This window comes from Panulirus ornatus, chromosome 23, assembly GCF_036320965.1.
Source record: "Panulirus ornatus isolate Po-2019 chromosome 23, ASM3632096v1, whole genome shotgun sequence".
Lineage (NCBI taxonomy): Eukaryota > Metazoa > Arthropoda > Malacostraca > Decapoda > Palinuridae > Panulirus > Panulirus ornatus.
Window position 1 is genome coordinate 21,682,433 of NC_092246.1, and position 19,800 is coordinate 21,702,232.

Consider the following 19,800-nt stretch of genomic DNA (forward strand, 5'->3'; position numbering starts at 1 on the left):
CCTTGGGGCACATTGCCGGTCAGTGGGCAGCATTAGTAACACTGAAGTGGAATTACCTCAAAATTATGACGGACTGGTGTGATAGTCATATCATCAGTGTGTGTATATATATATATATATATATATATATATATATATATATATATTTTTTTTTTTTTCAAACCAGTTGCCATTTCCCGCATTAGCGAGGTAGCGTTAAGAACAGAGGACTGGGCCTTTGAGGGAATACCCTCAACTGGCCCAATTCTCTGTTCCTTCTTTTGGAAAAAAAAAAAAAAAAAAAAAAAAAAAACGAGAGGAGGATTTCCAGCCCCCCGCTCCCTCCCCTTTTAGTCGCCTTCTACGACACGCAGGGAATACGTGGGAAGTATTCTTAATCCCCTATCCCCAGGGATATATATATATATATATATATATATATATATATATATATATATATATATATATATATATATATATATATAATGTGTAAGTATAGATGTTACCGTACTCCCATCACCTCGAGTAAAAAGCACTGGTGAGGCTATATAAGGTGCATGCTCACATATAACTTAAACGCCTTCTACACGTTGTAGATACATAGGCAGTATTCTTTCTACCCTACCCGTAATATATTTACAGAGAGAGAGAATGAATTAAAGGCATCTTTCTGTATTGTATTACACCAAAACATAATTACGGAAAGATCTTTCATGTTGGCGTACACCAGCGTAGTCTTTTTCAATAACTGGCTACATAATCATAGATCCAAATGCTTGCAGGTGTGTTTCTTGATGTAACAATAGTAGAACTGAATCTTAACTGCTCTAGTTTGTGTAATCAGATTCAGCTTCTATTATAGTTACTAACTGATCCAAGCCAGCAAACATGAAACTTAGCAGCTGCCAGTTAAATTAGTAGGCCTTACTGGCCTCTGGTTCATGTACAATAGGCAACTTAAGAAAAAAAAAAAACCCGCTGAGCAGCATGCTGTCGACACCTGATCATGACAAAAGTTTGTGCAAAGCTAATGGAATCTGAAAACTTAAGCTTTTATGTGCCAATCGAATGAAACCATCATGGTAGGATTCCAATAATCTGATCTCAATACTCAAAGATTTATTGTACATAAACAGAAAATTCCCCTAAAATTAATGTAAAATTTCCCCAAAAATTCACACGAATAACTCATTCTTGCATTATATGAGCAAAGCAATTATAAATAGTCGGCTGACACTAACACCAAAGGCAAATGAAAAACTTAAGAATCCAAAATGTCAACCTTTTTCTTGTTATCTTACCCTTGCTTTAGCTGTATACCAGTTATTCAAAAACATCAAATCTAATAATGTCTCTCCCTGCCTATGCATAATTACATGGTAAGTCATGTGACATAGTACATCATTAATTACACACTAATTACATAGTAAGTCATCAACTGAAAAAATCAAATGCCTGCTAAGAAAATCTGAGACACATACAAATTCATGAGTAGACATTTGCTGTATGTCTATGGGTAAAAAAATGACGCAGATACACACACACAAAAAAAAAAAATACAATAGAATGCATAAAAGGAAAACTAAAGGTTTACAAATGTTTACAATGTGTTGATCCCAACTCTAGGTTTTGGCACCTTACTTTTTTTTAATATTGTCAATTTTTAGAGTATCAGTGTTACAATAAAAGGCATGAATTAATTACTATAAAATGAAGACATGACTACACTCAATGTGTTAATGAACATAAAATATGGATACACTATTTCTGCCCTTAAATACTTTTGCAAAGCCTCTAACTATGGTACCTAAAAAGTTAAGACTGAAAGCCTGTCCCAAAAACATTAAGTACCAGACTGAAAGACCAGCATCTTTCAGGCAGGTATGACTAGTATCACCAGTGTGGCCAGGCATATTTGTCTCTACTGAGCAAATAAGGGGTAAGTGGTTGGTCTAAACAAGCTTGAAAATAGCAAACTGATGCATAAATATAACTAAAAATCCACAGCAAGAAATAAACATATCAAGGGAAATCATGATACAAGGGTGGTGGGCTGGCAACCCTACCCTCCTACATCAATTCAGGAATGCTTCTCTTCTTATTTCTATCCTGATGTAAATGGCTATTGTGCTACTGTGCCATAAACAACCTGCCACACATGGCAATACTCATCCCTGACAATGACCTTCATCATCCCTCTGAACATGAAGGATTCATATGAGGATATTCAAGCTTTTTCTGCAGCCCAACACCATTTTGTTGCTGTGTGAATCAAGGCCATATACAAGGGTTAATATCTGTTGCATCTCCTCTAAGCTTATTAGGGCAACAGTTGATGAGAATAAGCCTAACATCAAAGAATTTGCTGATGCAGTAAAATTATGAAAGCCATTGACAAAACTGGCAAGTCCTGGCAGAAAGCTGCATTGATGACAATGAATGGTTTGTGGTAAAAAATCTGGGAAGAATAAGAATGTTTTCAAAGGATTTCAAGCAGCAGTTCCAGACTCAACAGGACATTTCCAGACAGGCAAATTGTGGATAACATAAAAGGGAAGGGCATGGTGGATTTTCCATAATACCATGGAGAGGACTTTTCAAATGAGGATCAAGTACAGTTGGATCAATGAACTGAAGAAAAGGCAGAGTGCAAAAACAAACTCCCCAAGAGTTTTAAGTATAAAGAAAATGTCCGAAGCTATTAGAAAACTGGACAAAGCAGTAAACAAATTTTACCAAAAATTACCCAGAGAGAAAATCTTTACCTGTTACAGGATGATATACCACCATAAAAAAAGGAAAAGTGTTCCACTATCTATGGACAAATTCTTCAAATATCGAAACTGACAAAATGTTAGAGAAACACACCCCTACTGGTATACAAGTCCACCACACCCAACCCTATGAGTATATGAGGGGGGGGGGGGATTATGAATTCTTATCAGAAAATTAAGATATGTGTGTGAGTAGGAAAGGAGGGCAATCACTGGTTCTTAGTGAAGGCAGGTCTCCATCATGGAAATGTGATATCAGGTGGTTGTGTAATCTGCTTAAGGACAGGGTGATGGAGGAGGAGAATGCAATGGTCTAAGATCAAGAAACAGGTTTATGGTATGCTGGGGAAAGATAGGTGATGACAAAATAATCAGTTGCTGCTTGCAGACAAAATCAAATGCAAGTTTCAATGGGAGGACCTGGAGTGCTTTAGGTACCCTAGGAGTAGACACAGCAGAGGATGGAAAAGCAAGCAAGCTATAAGGTTCTGACTACATAAAAGTGTCTATTAGGGCACTAAAGGTACAGTAGTTCCAAGAGTGTAGTACGGATGTGAGTGAGCCTTGGGCCTTGAATGCAAAAGAAGCTTCCATGGAAGCAAGTCAACATGTTAGATATAAAATGCCTGAGTACAATGAGTGATGTGACATGGGTTGATTGAGTAAGCACAGTTTGAGAGAACAGAACTTGGAATAATGAAATGGTTTGAAAAAAAAAAAAAAAATATTGAGGGCTTAGGTAAACATTAGATGATGACACAAGGGATAAGTGGGGGCCAACAATGTCACTGGACGACAGAGTACAGGGGGCTCTAAGGCATTTGGGCATTAACATTCAGGAAGCTGAGAGGTGTTCAAGGACAGAATAAAGGGAATTAATGTGGTATATGAGGGGTAACATACTGTCAATAGCCTGAACAGTCAGAGTAAACCATGGAATAATCTGCAGGGTTTGGCTGTGGATGGTAGCTGCTGATATACATGACAGCTCGATAGTGGATGTGTGCAAATTAGGCAAACACTCATTTGTTGCTGATGCTACCTTGCTAAAGAGAGTAGCATTTATGTCTACAAAAATATGGAGATTCAAAAAGTATAAAAAATTATGTACATAAATACATATAATTTTACATTATAGTTTCATACTATGATATATAAATTCCATGAAACCACATTAAGATCTGCATTCAGTTGAAGAACAAGACATATTTAGTAATGTGGCATTTCCCTTTAAAATACAAAAGATATCTCTTGTAGAAATACAGTCACTGTTCTCATGTCATAATTCAACTTTAGTTACCAGCTGCAGATAATTTATTGCTTCTTTTGAGCTCTGGTGGTAGCCACCTGTAAAATTTTGACATGTGACTTGTACTGTATTCCACCTCCTCCTCAATGTCCCTATTTTCTTTGTTCTCTCCATTTTCAACATGTTTACCCTTTTTGTCATCATTTCCATATATCTAAACCATTGCAGCACACCCATTTCAGCTCTCGTATATACTCCTCATTACCACACTTGTCTCTTACCTTATTTCTTATTCAATCAACCCTCCTCACACCCCATACTGTCCTCAAACATTTCATTTCCAAGAAATCTAACCTCTTCCCTACATTTTTATCTTAAAACACATGCCTTACATCCATGCAAAACTGACTGTGCTGCTATACCAGTAAACATGCCCATCACTGCCATCTCTGACAATGACCTCACTCTCCACACATTCCTTGATGAACCCAGGACCTTCATCCCCTCATCTATCCAATGGCTCGTCTTAGTTCCCATGGTTCCATTTGCTGCCATATCCACGCCTTGGCAGTACTTGAATTGTAAATTTTTTACAATGGGGATAGTAGTGTGTGAGTTAAATACAGGGTCTGAGGGTTTCCATTATCATACTGCTGTTATCTTTTGACTGTCTTTCTCTACAAAGACAATTCCATGAGAAAACATTTAATTCAGTTGGAATGGCATGATCAGTTCTTGGAATTTTTTCCTATTTTCTTTTTTTTTAGGATGATGTTAAAGCATATTTCATTTAGTTAAAATGGGGAAGGTAATTTAATATCAAGTTAATAAGGGGATTGCACATCCCTTTATTTAGTTCACAAGGGGAATGATAATTTGACTCGAGCCTTACTCCAAGGTATCTAAAACACTTGACTTCCTCAAGGTTCTCTCCACTCAAACTCAAATTCGACAAAACCTCCTTCTCTCTTTACTAATTAACCTCACCAGCAAACATTAACTTATGCATCTCCCAGGTCCCCATCCAACCACTACCACAGTGCAGACCTTTCCCTATCTGCCAGACCATTAAACTCAATTCCCTTACTAAATGAACCAAGAAGAGAAAATAGCCATTTGTTCACACCCATTCCCTACCTGTCATGTATAATGCTTCAAAACCAGATCCTCCCAATCCACAGCCAAGATCCATAGACCTTTCTGAGGTTTCTCCAGACCTTTTCAAGTGCCCTAGTTCAGTATGTATTATTTTTATTCATTCATCTATTGTACTTTGTCGCTGTCTCCCGCATCAGCAAGGTAGCGCAAGGAAACAGATGAAAGAATGGCCCAACCCACCCTCATACACATGTATATACATACACATCCACACATGCACATATACATACCTATACATTTCAACGTATACATATATATACATACAGAGACATATACATATTTACACATGTACATAATTCATACTTGCTGCTTTTATTCATTCCAATCACCACCCCGCCACACATGAAATGACAACCCCCTCCCCCCGCATGTGCGTGAGGTAGCGCTAGGAAAAGACAACAAAGGCCACATTCGTTCACACACACAGTCTCTAGCTGTCATGTATAATGCACCGAAACCACACCTCCCTTTCCACATCCAGGCCCCACAAAGCTTTCCATGGTTTACCCCAGATGCTTCACATATTATATGTGCTCAAAAAAAGAAGCCGAGTTCACCTTGAAGTCTTGCAACAAACAGGTTAGTCTCACTTCATGAGCATTATGTATTCTAGGCACTCATTCTGTGAATTTTCATTCAACAAATTTTGTTTTCCCTTGTTAAAAGCAAAAATACATTCCAGCCCAAGACCTTTTGATCTAAGCAACCCTTGTTGTATGGTGCAATGTACTCCGGCCCAAAGAATTTAAACCCAAAATCCTAATCTAGCATGAAAACTTTTTTACTGGTACTTATTGTGGGTAGGTAAAGTGTTGGAATATCTCTTAGGAAAAACATCCCCATTATCCTTCCCACACACTGATGATGACTGTCCTCCTCACACTTTTTAGTGTTCAGCGCATTATTTCAAATTATTTTCGCATTATTCACCATCAACACCATGGCAGCATGTAATAACAATATGAATAGAATGTAACATAATCTCCATGATCTACTCTCTTCCTGGGATTGTCAGATGTGTTATCCACTATCACCTCTGCCCTTTACAATACTTGGTAGTGGACCAGACCAACACAGAGGTGTCAATATAACTTTTTGTTTATTTTTTCTAACTCTTAAATGCTAATCTATCAAATCAGTCTTTTTTACCACAATGTGTCACATGTAACTGTTGTTTGGTAAAGTGGGCAATACATGTTTATAAGAAATCTGTATGCAAAAACAGTCAGTTCATCAAAACAATTTTTTGTTTAGCAAATGCCTGTCAAGCAATGGCACTTAGCTTTTATCAGGTAAAAGGAAAACTTGACTATTTCAGATATTGTACAATACCTACCTGATCAACCACAGAATCACGATATGGGACTTTCATAATGACTACAGAAGCTTGAAGAGCAACACATCTATGGGGTAACTCATGAAGAACTGTACAAATTCAATTTAGGGGTTGAAATGTAGGATACCTTAACTTCTGATATAAGACCAGTAGTTATCAGTATTTTGAATAATTCTGACAAGTAAATGGAAAAGTTGGATACCTGGATGTCAATAATCTAATTTTGTCAGTAACTTGCATAATGAAATATTTTCAAGTTTGTTTAAACTAACTACACTTCATAAAATTTAAGAAATCTGATCACTACGGAGAATAAGAATTCTGTAAACATTAGCAAGAAACTGAGAATGAAATATCTTTTTGATAATGATTTTGCATACATGAGAAAATGGAATTTTCATTCAAAACAATAAATAAAGCCCTGGAAACAACAGCAGGAATGATTGACATGCTACTTTAAGGAGATTCCAATAGTAACAAATGAAGAGATATATGTACGAAATTACAATTACAGAGATACCTACTTCACGCAACATGCAGTAAGTGCTATGTACAGCACTGTGAGAATTAAAATACACAGTTTATTAATAAAAGTAAGAGATGTTTAAAGCTTAAAGCATACAACAAACAATTAACCTTCCTTTGCATCACACCAATAAGCTGACATTCCCTAACTATATCATCACCTTTACAAATCTATTTTGTCCTACAGACATACCAGGTTTGATAACTAGTCAATAAATTTACCATTTTTCTAATGGAAGTAAATAAAAAGCATCTTAGGCTCTAACTCCACCTAATTTCTCCTCAAGAACCAAATATTTAATTAATTCATTTTGAAATAACTTATGTTATAAAAGTAATTCTAATGCTTATGGGAATTTATGGGACCAACATATATGAAGGTAGAAAATTATTTCTCTCATGCTTCAGAGATAGGCAAAGATGGTATAGATGACTAAGTTTTTATTCAAATCCATCTCTTGTGAAGTAGAGGGAATTCATGCACTCTCTTTATTCTGACACTAATTTAGAATTTCTCAACTTGAGAAACTTATTAATAGATGTTCTCAATTACCAAAGCTCTTAAATTATATGGGTCTGGGAATCAATGTTCAGAACCCTGGCTTACTACTTTATCAAAGTTTTGTAATGACAAACAACATGTGTATCAACATAATTTTCTTGACTTCAATTAATTCAAAAAGGTTTTGTGTTCACAAAGTTCCAAACTATACGAATATATGACTTAAGAGGTAAAAAACTATGGCTTTATTACAATTCTACATCTCTTTCTAGTTATACAAGTGCTTTTTATTTCTTAGTAATACGGAATTAATAAATGCCCAAAATTACCTAAATCCAGCTGCAAAATTGATAGTTGTTAAAGCAACATATGATAACACTACACAGCATTTTCAAAAATTAAACATAGCATGCAAAAGGAAAAATAAAATACTACTTCTTCCCTTGTTGTATGATAGTACTTTCCAGATAAGGAAAGATCCAGTCAAAAAATTTCACAATCACTATTACTATCTTCATAACTGAAATAATGCCTAAACCAAAATGCCTGTTCAACAGTTTAAAAAGGGTATTTATATAACTATATAATGGCATGAATAACATTTTCAGTTTACCAACCAATTGAGGTTCAGAATTAACAATACATGAAGTAATCACTGTGCTCATTACACAATTCACTTATTTCTTGCAGGCCTCTTGGGTCCTGAATCTCAAAGTTCTACCATCATTTGCCTTATAAAGTACTACTTTTCTTTCACCTGCAACTCTCCTAACTCTAAAACCTTCATAACACTCACTGGTTATCAATGTTCATGTCAAATAGCTGCAACAATCTCTCTCTCATCCTAAGATGGAGTCCTTAATTAGGAGACTTGACCTTCAAACACCAGCCTTCTTCTGTGAATATCTTAACTCACTGTTGAAAAAGCCAGCTGACATATATCATAAGCAGTCCAAGAATGTCCTCCATTACTGTGCAGGTGCAGGAAACATTCTGCTCTCCTCACTACCCTTATGGTCATATTTGTAGGTGCACATCCACTGTGCTCTTAGGTCATGCATACAGTGACTCTCTGGAAAATAGGCATATTGTTGGATGACCACATTAGTGGTTCCCACCTTGGGGTCCATATATCCTTGTAGGGTATTTGAAGAATCATCAGGAGGTACACAAGAGACACTTCCAGAAGCAAAAGATTCATTGCCTCCGGGCTGTTTTGTTTAAGCAGAAAACTGATTTGGCATACAAGGTTTGCTCAAAGTTATATCATTTTGGCAAGATTTATCAGTATAGAAATAAAAAATCTTTCTCATAAAAAATGTCACCATTACGAACGGGGTATGCAATGCCTTACATTGAGGCCAGAGTACACCATCTGCAAAAAGTTAGGAACCAATGACCTAAGGGACATAAAGGTACACTTATCACATCAGGGAATATCGCAAGAAAATAATGGCACAAAATTATAGAAATGTCTGAGATCTTGACATTGGTAAAAACATGGAACATCCTTGGTTCCCACAAAGTCTCAGAACACTTACAGGAGTGCTCCAGCCATGCATCAATGCATACAATAAACAATGCTTCAATTTCTTTTCTTTCCCAAACCAATATGAAATAACATCACGTTATACACATCCCCAGTCTTCTAAGGACAAAAAATAAGGTATCTTAAAACACATTACCAGTGAATCTCCCAACACATCAGAAAACCTACACCATACACCACTGTGCTCTTCATCTCTCTCTTCCATATCACAAGTACACTTTCTACTTTCCAACCCCCTTTTTTTCTCTCTCTCTCTCTAACCACCCTTAAAAAAAAAAGAGGGAGGGAAGGGGAGAGAGTTGTTAGTGGGGAAAGTAAAGAAGAACAATGAATAACAAGATATATGTAAAGAAATAAGTGGTTTAGAGTTATCAATGCATGATTACACATGGAAGAGATGTTCAAAGTTACCACATCACCTACATGCTTGTGTGGAAGATGTATGTAATAATTGTGCCTAATTTTTTCTTCCTGTGATCCAGGGAATTAAGAGCTCTGGTAGTAGTTGACAGTAAAACATCAGAGTATCTCGTAGCATACTTAGACTAAATTGATTGTTTTAAAATTCATTTTTTTTTTTTTTTTGTATTCTAAACTTCTCCCCAGACGTCAAACAGTCAGAGTGAGGAAATTTTCCCATTCGCAATTTCCTTTAAATTTTCTACTGCAATATACTCTCTCCATGCTGCATGGTGTTCTATTTCAGCATTTTTCCTAACAGCTGTTGTGCCATAGGGAGTGATGAGTGGGATGTGCCCCCTTAAATCACAAATAAGATTACAACCTCAAGGCATCACTTCTGTTCTACAGTATAAACCCTTATCATGGACCATTAGGTACTCTCTTATCTGTCCTTCCAATACTCCCAATGTATCCCTTAGGTGAAGCTCTAACATTTTCCATTCTTACCAATCTGAAGGAAATTATCAATAAATCTACTTATTCTAGAACAATGAAACTACTCTTCCAAAACATAATTTTTTGTCTCATCCTTCATGATATAAATAAACAATTTCACTCCAAATTGTTCATCTGACCATTTTCTTGTAATTTTGTTTTTACTCACTGCCCCTTCTCTAAGTGCCAATTCAAATACTGTAAGAGCAATGTCTTGACAAATTTTCAATTTTTTTTCAGTATTCTTTGGAAAGTTTAGTGCCTCTTCTTGGGCTGTGCTGCCATTTCTAATGAGGGTATAGCATGTGTTATTGTTGCAGGAATGAAGGTGTATATATATATATATATATATATATATATATATATATATATATATATATATATATATATATATATATATATTCCCTCTTTCCCTAACTCTTCCCAATCCATGGTTTATCCAATTCACCCATTCCTGTTCTGAGGATATTTGGGCAAGTAAGACCAGGCATACTGGACTTTGGGAAACACTCTCCTTCACTTGATTTACATTCACCTTTAGCCTCCACCTAATAAAATTGCAAATATGATAATCATGAAACTAAGCACCACTTTACCCAAAGGAAGTGGGACAACCTCTCCTCTTCCACTGAAAGCTCTCTTTTTGGTCTTTGAACAAGTGTCACTAAACAACTTTTGTCATTCCATCTTTCCACTGCTCTTTCATCCCAGTGATAGTAAAGCTCTCTCCTGAAGACATGAACCCTTCAACCCTTAAATGCCTTGCATAGTCTGGATATTCCATCACAGAGTCAGGAATAATATGATAGATTAGCATTTAGAAGTAACAGAAAACTTCTCAAAATATCATTTCATTTGTAATGACCTGTTCCTGTGGTAACAGAGCACCCAGATGGGGTATGAATGATGACTTCAACAGCTCAACTGGAGAAGACACATCTCTCCTTTTGAGAATGTTTCTTAATTTCATAAACAGGCATAGTGCGGATGGTATATAACAAATATCTATTTTCTTTTTTATCATACTTAATTGCCGTCTCCCACGTCAGCGAGGAAGCGCAAGGAAACAATCAAGGAATGGCCCAACCCACCCATGAACACATGTATACACATAAATGCCCATACGCCCATATATACATAAATATATATACACAGACATATACATATATACACATGTACATATCCATACTTGCTGCCTTCATCCATTCCCGTCACCACCCCACCACACATGTAATAACAACCCCCCCTTCCCCACCAGCGAGGTAGTGCCAGGAAAAGACAAAAAAGGCCACATTTGTTCACACTCGGTCTTTGCTGTCATGTGTAACAAATTATTTTCTTTATTTATTTTGCTTTGTCGCTGTCTCCCACGTTTGCGAGGTAGCGCAAGGAAACAGACGAAAGAAATGGCCCAATCCACCCCCATACACATGTATACACATACACGACCATACACGCAAATATACATACCTATACATCTCAATGTACACATATATATACACACACAGACATATAAATATATACACATGTACATAATTCATAGTCTGCCTTTATTTATTCCCATCGCCACCTCACCACACATGGAATAACATCCCCCTCCCCCTCATGTGTGCGAGGTAGCACTAGGAAAAGACAACAAAGGCCCCATTCGTTCACGCTCAGTCTCTAGCTGTCATGTAATAATGCCCGGAACCACAGCTCCCTTTCCACATCCAGGCCCCACACAACTTTCCATGGTTTACCCCAGACGCTTCACATGCCCTGATTCAATCCATTGACAGCACGTCGACCCCAGGTATACCACATTGATCCAATTCACTCTATTCCTTGCCCGCCTTTCACCCTACTGCATGTTCAGGCCCTGATCACTCAAAATCTTTTTCACTCCATCTTTCCACCTCCAATTTGGTCTCCCACTTCTCCTCGTTCCCTCAACCTCCAACACATATATCCTCCTGGTCAATCTTTCCTCACTCATTCTCTCCACGTGCCCAAACCATTTCAAAACACCCTCTTCTGCTCTCTCAACCACGCTCTTTTTATTTCCACTCATCTCTCTTACCCTTACATTACTTACTCGATCAAACAAAATATATAAACAAATATACTTTTCATTCTAAATTTCAGTGTGAGAGAGATTGGCTGGCTTTGTTTCTTTCTTTTTACTAAAAATTCTATGCTGATTTCAAAAACTGGCACAGAATTACTGGTGAATAATGTGAACATGAAGAAATATTACATCTTTCTGTCTTTCACACTAGATGCAAGGGTAAGGAGCTGAGTGGCTTGTATGTATGGGATGGATAATGGAGGAAATATTCTAAGTCTTTAATCATCATCTGCTAACAAAGTCCTCCATCAGTCCAAGAATTACAAAGAGAAAAATTTGACAAGACTTATGTAATATCTTCCTTAAGTGCAAGCTCCCTAGGGGCAGCTCCCTATCCTTCTTATGCAGTCCCCCTCTACATTCAATGCAAGTCACTTATTACCTCTTATTTCTTGTTACTCTTCTTAACTTTCCTTAGCAACTGATACATAATGAAAGTGTTCCTCCTAATAATTCTGGCCATCCAACAAACCACAGTACCCATTTTCTGCAAGGTTACCATATATACAAAACCTTCAAGTTGACACCAATATACTCATAACAGTGGTTGTAGAGGTACAGAGGAAAGGTTTTTGTAAACAAGAAAATTAACATGATGCTGCAAGAAACAAACATTACAAATATGCACCAAGATATATGAGCACTTACCCAAATCAAACTTCACTAATGGGAGAATGTAAGAATAGGTGAAGTTTGTTTGCGTAACAAAAAAGGCAATATGACAGATTAGTGATCAACAGACCCACTGTTTGTTAATGTCAAATAAAATATTTCCCTGATTTTGAAACTATTTCATTTTACTGACAGTAATCTACCTGCTACATATGGTAAACTGTACTATATACAATCCGGGTTATCCTGTTTAAAGAGCAAATACAGAGATGTATTTTCCCCCAATATTTGATAAAAGCCTTTTGCTGTTCAAAGGGCATTATGGATTTAGGGAATACAAACCTTCCATGAGACACTAAACTAGCATAAAACAATTTCTAATGATTATGAAACTGGCACTGCTCTAGATATGAGAGAAAATACAGATATACAACCATAAACCCACATGTTTTATCCGATAATGAGGTTAGAAACCTAATGGGTTAATATCTTGGTAAGGTTCAGAGATCATAAAACAAAATTTTTTAAATAAGTCCACGATTATCACATCACTTTCATGAAAATAAGGTTGGGTATGAAGACTTTTCCTAAAATTTGAGAACACAAGAATGGGAGAATGCTAAACCTTTCAAGCAAATAATATTCTAGCACTCAAGTGACATGATATGCATGACAGGCACATGATGAAAACAATGGATTAGTGAACATTACTAAAAAGTCACAGAGAAACATACTGATGAGATCAAGAAACCAGATACAAAACTGAATTACACAGGAAATATGCTCCTAGTTGATTCATAAGATATGCACATTTGCTACATCAAGTGTGCTAAAACACTATTAAGAGGTAAAGAAAACTTTTTTTCTCCCATTTTGTTGATGTAACTTTGTTAAACCTATGCTTTTTGTATTGGAGTTCAACAGTTTTGGAGACTCTCTTGCCATGGCCACCCCCTTGAGGGAGTTCTTGAAGGATATGGGTATCAGAGACAGATAGAGAGATAGACAGGAAGGAGACCAACCACAAAACAGTTTAATCTCTGCATCATTAGGCAAATATCTGATGAGCACGTGGTAAGAAAACAACAGGCTGGCCATGGCTGATCAGACGAGGCTACAGAACTAAAACAACTGTGTGCTTGTTGCTTTCCTGTGATTCTTCTGTGAGAGAAGAAAGAAATTTGCTAAGATGCCTTGTTTTACATGAGCCAACACTAAAAGAAAAAGCACAGGGACATACAATATTGTTGTAATGAGTGTTATGTCACCATAAGCTTAATTCCCTGCCTTGAGGAATATTACTCCACAAAACTAATATGTAAAAAAATACACAACTAATTATACAAAGTAGGATCTAAGTATACTTTGCAAGGAAAAAAGTCAACACAACTAACTGCAGAAAACTAAATAATTTTGTTTTGGCAGCAGTAAAATGATTTTTGTGCCAGACATACTACAAATGTGATAATATTACACCACATTTGATCACATACCCACGAAGCTTGTCCCACATCTTCCAAAGCCAAACAGTGATTCTGTATCCAGTATTAGAAAATCTAAGTTCTTTATTATGAAAACTCATGTATTACATATAAACAAGAAAATGTGAAAAATAATAAAACTAAGAGTAGTTGCTACATTTATCATGCAAGGTGTATAGTGAAAAAAAAAATATTGCAAAATGAATGCAAACATTTTTTTTGTACAATGAAACTCATAATGTGGTCATAAACAGAATCAAATGCTTATAAACACAATAAAAGCAAGGTGATGGCAACGTCAACTGTCATGACATGTTGGCAACAGGTTGAATACTATCCCTGAAAATATACTTCCATCAAAAACTGTTATTTCTCCTTGGGTAAAGTGAGGCTTCCAACATCCAAATTCAGATATGAGTTGTCTTACTTCAGTTTAAAAAATGGCAGGAGCTGTAAGCTTCCTTGAATTTGGTGCAGGCAGTTCTGTCATGGTTTTAATGATGTTCTGCCATATTCTATGAGAGAAACTGTTTTTCCCATCACTTGAAATAGTGATTCTTCATCAACACCTACCTCTCTTGGAGGTTAACTCCACCTTGAAAGACAAACATTCCCTCATCTCTAGGTGCATATCTTACTAATCCTATGCCACTCCTAATAATCTATTTCCATGCAGTCCAAAAAGTACTCCTCTCTTTGGACAAAAGTAGTGGATCGACCTGATAATATCCCTTCTCAGTTTTTATACAATGTGCTTCTGAACGACTACTATGTTTGCTACTGTTTTACTACAATTCATAAAACAGAACACTTATCTTTTACCTGGACACATGCATTGGTATAGCCTACTCTATCGACGCATGTGTTCTAACCCTTCCAACTATTATCATAAAACGCAGACCTCTAGTTTTACTGCCAGAATCTCTCCTCAATTCCCTTTATCTTTAGCATCTTGAACTTCAAATATTCTGATGACCAGTACTACTTCTACAAGGTAAGATTCCATTGTAATAACATTTTAAATTTCTAGTCATTCTCTGAGAGCTGTCCCTCTTCTAGCTTTCCTCCCTCACTCTGTTCTCTTTGATGAAGCTTGTTCCCTTGGTGGTCTGTTTCCAAAATTACTGATGTTTCAACCTTTCCCCCTTTCACTATAAACAGCAATGTCTCTCAAGGTTCAGATCTATCTAGTCCTATGCTTGTCCTAATTTCTATCAATGATTTTCCTTTTTCAATAAAGAAACAAATACACTTATTCATTAATGGATCAGTACTACAATCTCCAGTTCTTTCAAATCTCCATCTCTTACCTGATTTACAGATGGGTAGATACACACTAATTTGGTTTAATGACTATAAAACCCCATTTCTTACTTAATATTCATCACAACTTTTCCACTTCCTAAGATAACTATAATTCTACCATTAAACAAAATAAACATACTTGGCATCAACCTAATTTCTAATCTATCTTAGAAACCCCATATTACACAAACAGATAAGTCTGCCTCTAAAATACTGGGAATCCTGTTCATATGCTCAAGATTCTTCTCTTCTGAAAAGTTGCTTCATACAAGACTGATTCACTTTTGTAGAATTCTGCTCCCAAATCTTGGCTCGCTCTGACTCTGTATAGTTACCTGATAGTCAACACTAAAGCATTCCAAGTTAACAATTCTTCAAACCTGACCAACTTGCCCTACATTGGAATGCTGATTCATTCTCCCTCTTCTGTAAATATGCTGATTTCTGCCTCTGGAACTGGCTATTTATATGCTCCAACATTAGCTAAACCAAGCAATTCTCACTACGCCACTGTGTCATGATTCATGAATAGACATAAGCAACTCAAGGGTGGGCAACTAGGACACTTGTATCTTTTTCCCCTGCAATACCAGGCTTTGGAACTTTAGTCACCTTTTTCCGAACAAGCTATGAAACTTTCCTTGTTGAAGGTAGGTTTACAACTTACAAAATAAATCTTACATTACAACTCTTTTTTTTTTTCTTTCCATCTTTAGTCGCCCCCCTTTTTTTTTTTTTCAAAGGAGGCCTAGCTTCAATGGGGACCTCAGTCCACGGAAAGTAAACTATTTTCAGCAGATTCATCTATCATTAGATACATATAATCTGGCATATCCAAAGCCAAAGCCTTGGATCGATGTACTTTATTCTTTCTTATGTTTGTTTTTATGCATGAATCACCCTGATCTTATTCCATGACTTTATTTCTAGTACTTTTCACTTCTGGAACATAATTTTTTCCAGTAAATTATATATCTGGATTATGTCCCATGACTTTTAAGGAATGTACAACACATTTTTACACAATACCTCAGTAAAGCCAAACACCTTACACTCAAGGTATAAAACTGCGAACATCTGTCAATATTCATGGACATCATTTCTGTTAAAATGCCATCTTTATGTCAGATATTACTTGTAAGTTTCTTAGCAATAAAACTTTTTTCATTACTTCAAAATGTTGGTTGAGAGTAAAGTAGCAAGATGCAAACAACATCCCTTGGCATATTTAAGTGATTCCTTTCAAAGTAGCAGATTATCATTCTGCATTTCATCGGAACACTTTAACGCAGACATGCATGATCAAACATTATTTCAAAAATTTCAAGAGAAATTTTTGATAATCTAAATTATGGGAAAACCTTAATATCTGAAAAACTAACATTAGTCAAGATGAACTATCAGACAATTACTATGAATACAAAAATTCTCCATGGGTAATTATAAAACACTGTTTAAATAAAATCAATGATCTTTACCCATACATTGATATTTATCACTGATAACTGAAATTGGATACTCGAGTTCAATGATCAAATAAAATAAACATCTGTCGACTTCAATGAAGCGCAAAACATACTTTTACAATATGTTACAAAGGAAATGAATAATCTTCAACTATAATTCAGTGCTACAACATAACACAATCAAGTGAAAACAGTACAACCATTAATGCAAGTGAACATTATATTCATAACCTTTTGTTGAAGTAATTATTTCACTGGGATCTGACTCTGTGGACACTACTGGTATAAGTCTTTATTAGATATAAGACATTTGTGTTCCACAGTGGTACAGTACCAAAATGTGGTGAGGTACAGTACCACTAATACAATAATAAGTTGTACTTATCCTGAATGGTGGGCAGAACCATGATGGATGTTAATATCTTGATATTCAATAACCTTGGAACTGCAATCCCACACCAGTAACTGGCTACATTTTCAACCATAGGATTCCAATCAGTGTGCTTCAAGCCCTGAAGAAAATTTCAAACAACAAAAATGTTATCAGTGATCCTCTTATTGCTTAATCACTGTTACAACACTTTTTCTTGTGTTACTCAGCCTTTTATCATTAATTATTTATTTTCTTTTTTTGCTTTGTTGCTGTCTCCCGCGTTTGCGAGGTAGTGCAAGGAAACAGACGAAAGAAATGGCTCAACCCACCCCCATACACATGTATATACATACGTCCACACACGCAAATATACATACCTACACAGCTTTCCATGGTTTACCCCAGACGCTTCACATGCCCTGATTCAATCCACTGACAGCACGTCAACCCCGGTATACCACATCGATCCAATTCACTCTATTCCTTGCCCTCCTTTCACCCTCCTGCATGTTCAGGCCCCGATCACACAAAATCTTTTTCACTCCATCTTTCCACCTCCAATTTGGTCTCCCACTTCTCCTCATTCCCTCCACCTCCGACACATATACCCTCTTGGTCAATCTTTCCTCACTCATTCTCTCCATGTGCCCAAACCATTTCAAAACACCCTCTTCTGCTCTCTCAACCACGCTCTTTTTATTTCCACACATCTCTCTTACCCTTACGTTACTTACTCGATCAAACCACCTCACACCACACATTGTCCTCAAACATCTCATTTCCAGCACATCCATCCTCCTGCACACAACTCTATCCATAGCCCACACCTCGCAACCATACAACACTGTTGGAACCACTTTTCCTTCAAACATACCCATTTTTGCTTTCCGAGATAATGTTCTCGACTTGCACACATTCTTCAAGGCTCCCAGGATTTTCGCCCCCTCCCCCACCCTATGATCCACTTCCGCTTCCAAGGTTCCATCCGCTGCCAGATCCACTCCCAGATATCTAAAACACTTTACTTCCTCCAGTTTTTCTCCATTCAAACTTACCTCCCAATTGACTTGACCCTCAACCCTACTGTACCTAATAACCTTGCTCTTATTCACATTTACTCTTAACTTTCTTCTTTCACACACTTTACCAAACTCAGTCACCAGCTTCTGCGGTTTCTCACATGAATCAGCCACCAGCGCTGTATCATCAGCGAACAACAACTGACTCACTTCCCAAGCTCTCTCATCCACAACAGACTTCATACTTGCCCCTCTTTCCAAAACTCTTGCATTCACCTCCCTAACAACCCCATCCATAAACAAATTAAACAACCATGGAGACATCACACACCCCTGCCGCAAACCTACATTCACTGAGAATCAATCACTTTCCTCTCTTCCTACACGTACACATGCCTTACATCCTCGATAAAAACTTTTCACTGCTTCTAACAACTTGCCTCCCACACCATATATTCTTAATACCTTCCACAGAGCATCTCTATCAACTCTATCATATGCCTTCTCCAGATCCATAAATGCTACATACAAATCCATTTGCTTTTCTAAGTATTTCTCACATACATTCTTCAAAGCAAACACCTGATCCACACATCCTCTACCACTTCTGAAACCAAACTGCTCTTCCCCAATCTGATGCTCTGTACATGCCTTCACCCTCTCAATCAATACCCTCCCATATAATTTACCAGGAATACTCAACAAACTTATACCTCATTAATTATATCATTACTTTTATTACCTTTCCAGTTATATTCCTATTATATTGGTAGTGTCACAGTGTACTATCACAATTGTGGGAGGCATGGCCATTGGAACAGGTCTTTCTCTCACTGCACATTAATGGGAAAGAGGACAAGAATTGAAAAAAAAAAAAAAAAAAGGATGTTAATTATGTATATGGGGGAAAAGAAACTGAGTGGAAGTCTTATGCAGAGATGATCAAGCATGATATCCAGCTTCATAGTTAAAAAACAGAAAAACATGTTACCCAACTACCAGAATATGATTTACCTTAGTGAGCTCCAGGAATATTAGCAGCATTAGCATCACTATTCATCTTGTCCTTGAAGAAGTGAGTTTCCTTATAAAGAAACCAGAGGTTGCTGGCCCACAGAAACACATTCAAGAATCCAAGAATCTGTTGAAAGATAAAATTACTAATGAATATAATACAAAAGACATGAGCATTAATCTTACCACCAAAGTAGATGAAAAGTTATGCATCAAATCACACACAACTTTCAGAGTCATGAAATGGTAGGTTTATCCCATTCTCAGCACCTAGGGCTTACATTTCTTGGGACATCTTCCTCTGTTCACTGTGGTTGGAGTGTATATGGTTAAAATTCATAAAGCAGCTAACCCTACCTCAGGACAATTTTTTTTCATACAGAATACTTCCCACATATTCCCTGCATGTCATAAAAGGCGACTAAAAAGGGGAGGGAGCAAGGGGCTGGAA

At 36.8% G+C, this 19,800-nt stretch overlaps 1 protein-coding gene across 4 annotated transcripts in view; it reads right to left on the reverse strand.

Moving 5' to 3' along the window:
* Positions 1-1,081: 1,081 nt before the first annotated feature.
* Positions 1,082-19,800, reverse strand: part of LOC139756893 (synaptophysin-like) — a 51,804-nt gene continuing 33,085 nt past the window's right edge. For all 4 annotated transcript variants that reach the window (XM_071676786.1, XM_071676787.1, XM_071676784.1 and 1 more), the window contains 2 exons: positions 19,350-19,476; positions 1,082-17,455 (listed from right to left, as the gene is read on the reverse strand). In XM_071676786.1, coding sequence (XP_071532887.1) covers positions 19,351-19,476 — 126 coding nt within the window. In that variant the 3' untranslated portion in view covers positions 1,082-17,455; position 19,350. The remainder of the gene's footprint in view (positions 17,456-19,349; positions 19,477-19,800) is intronic.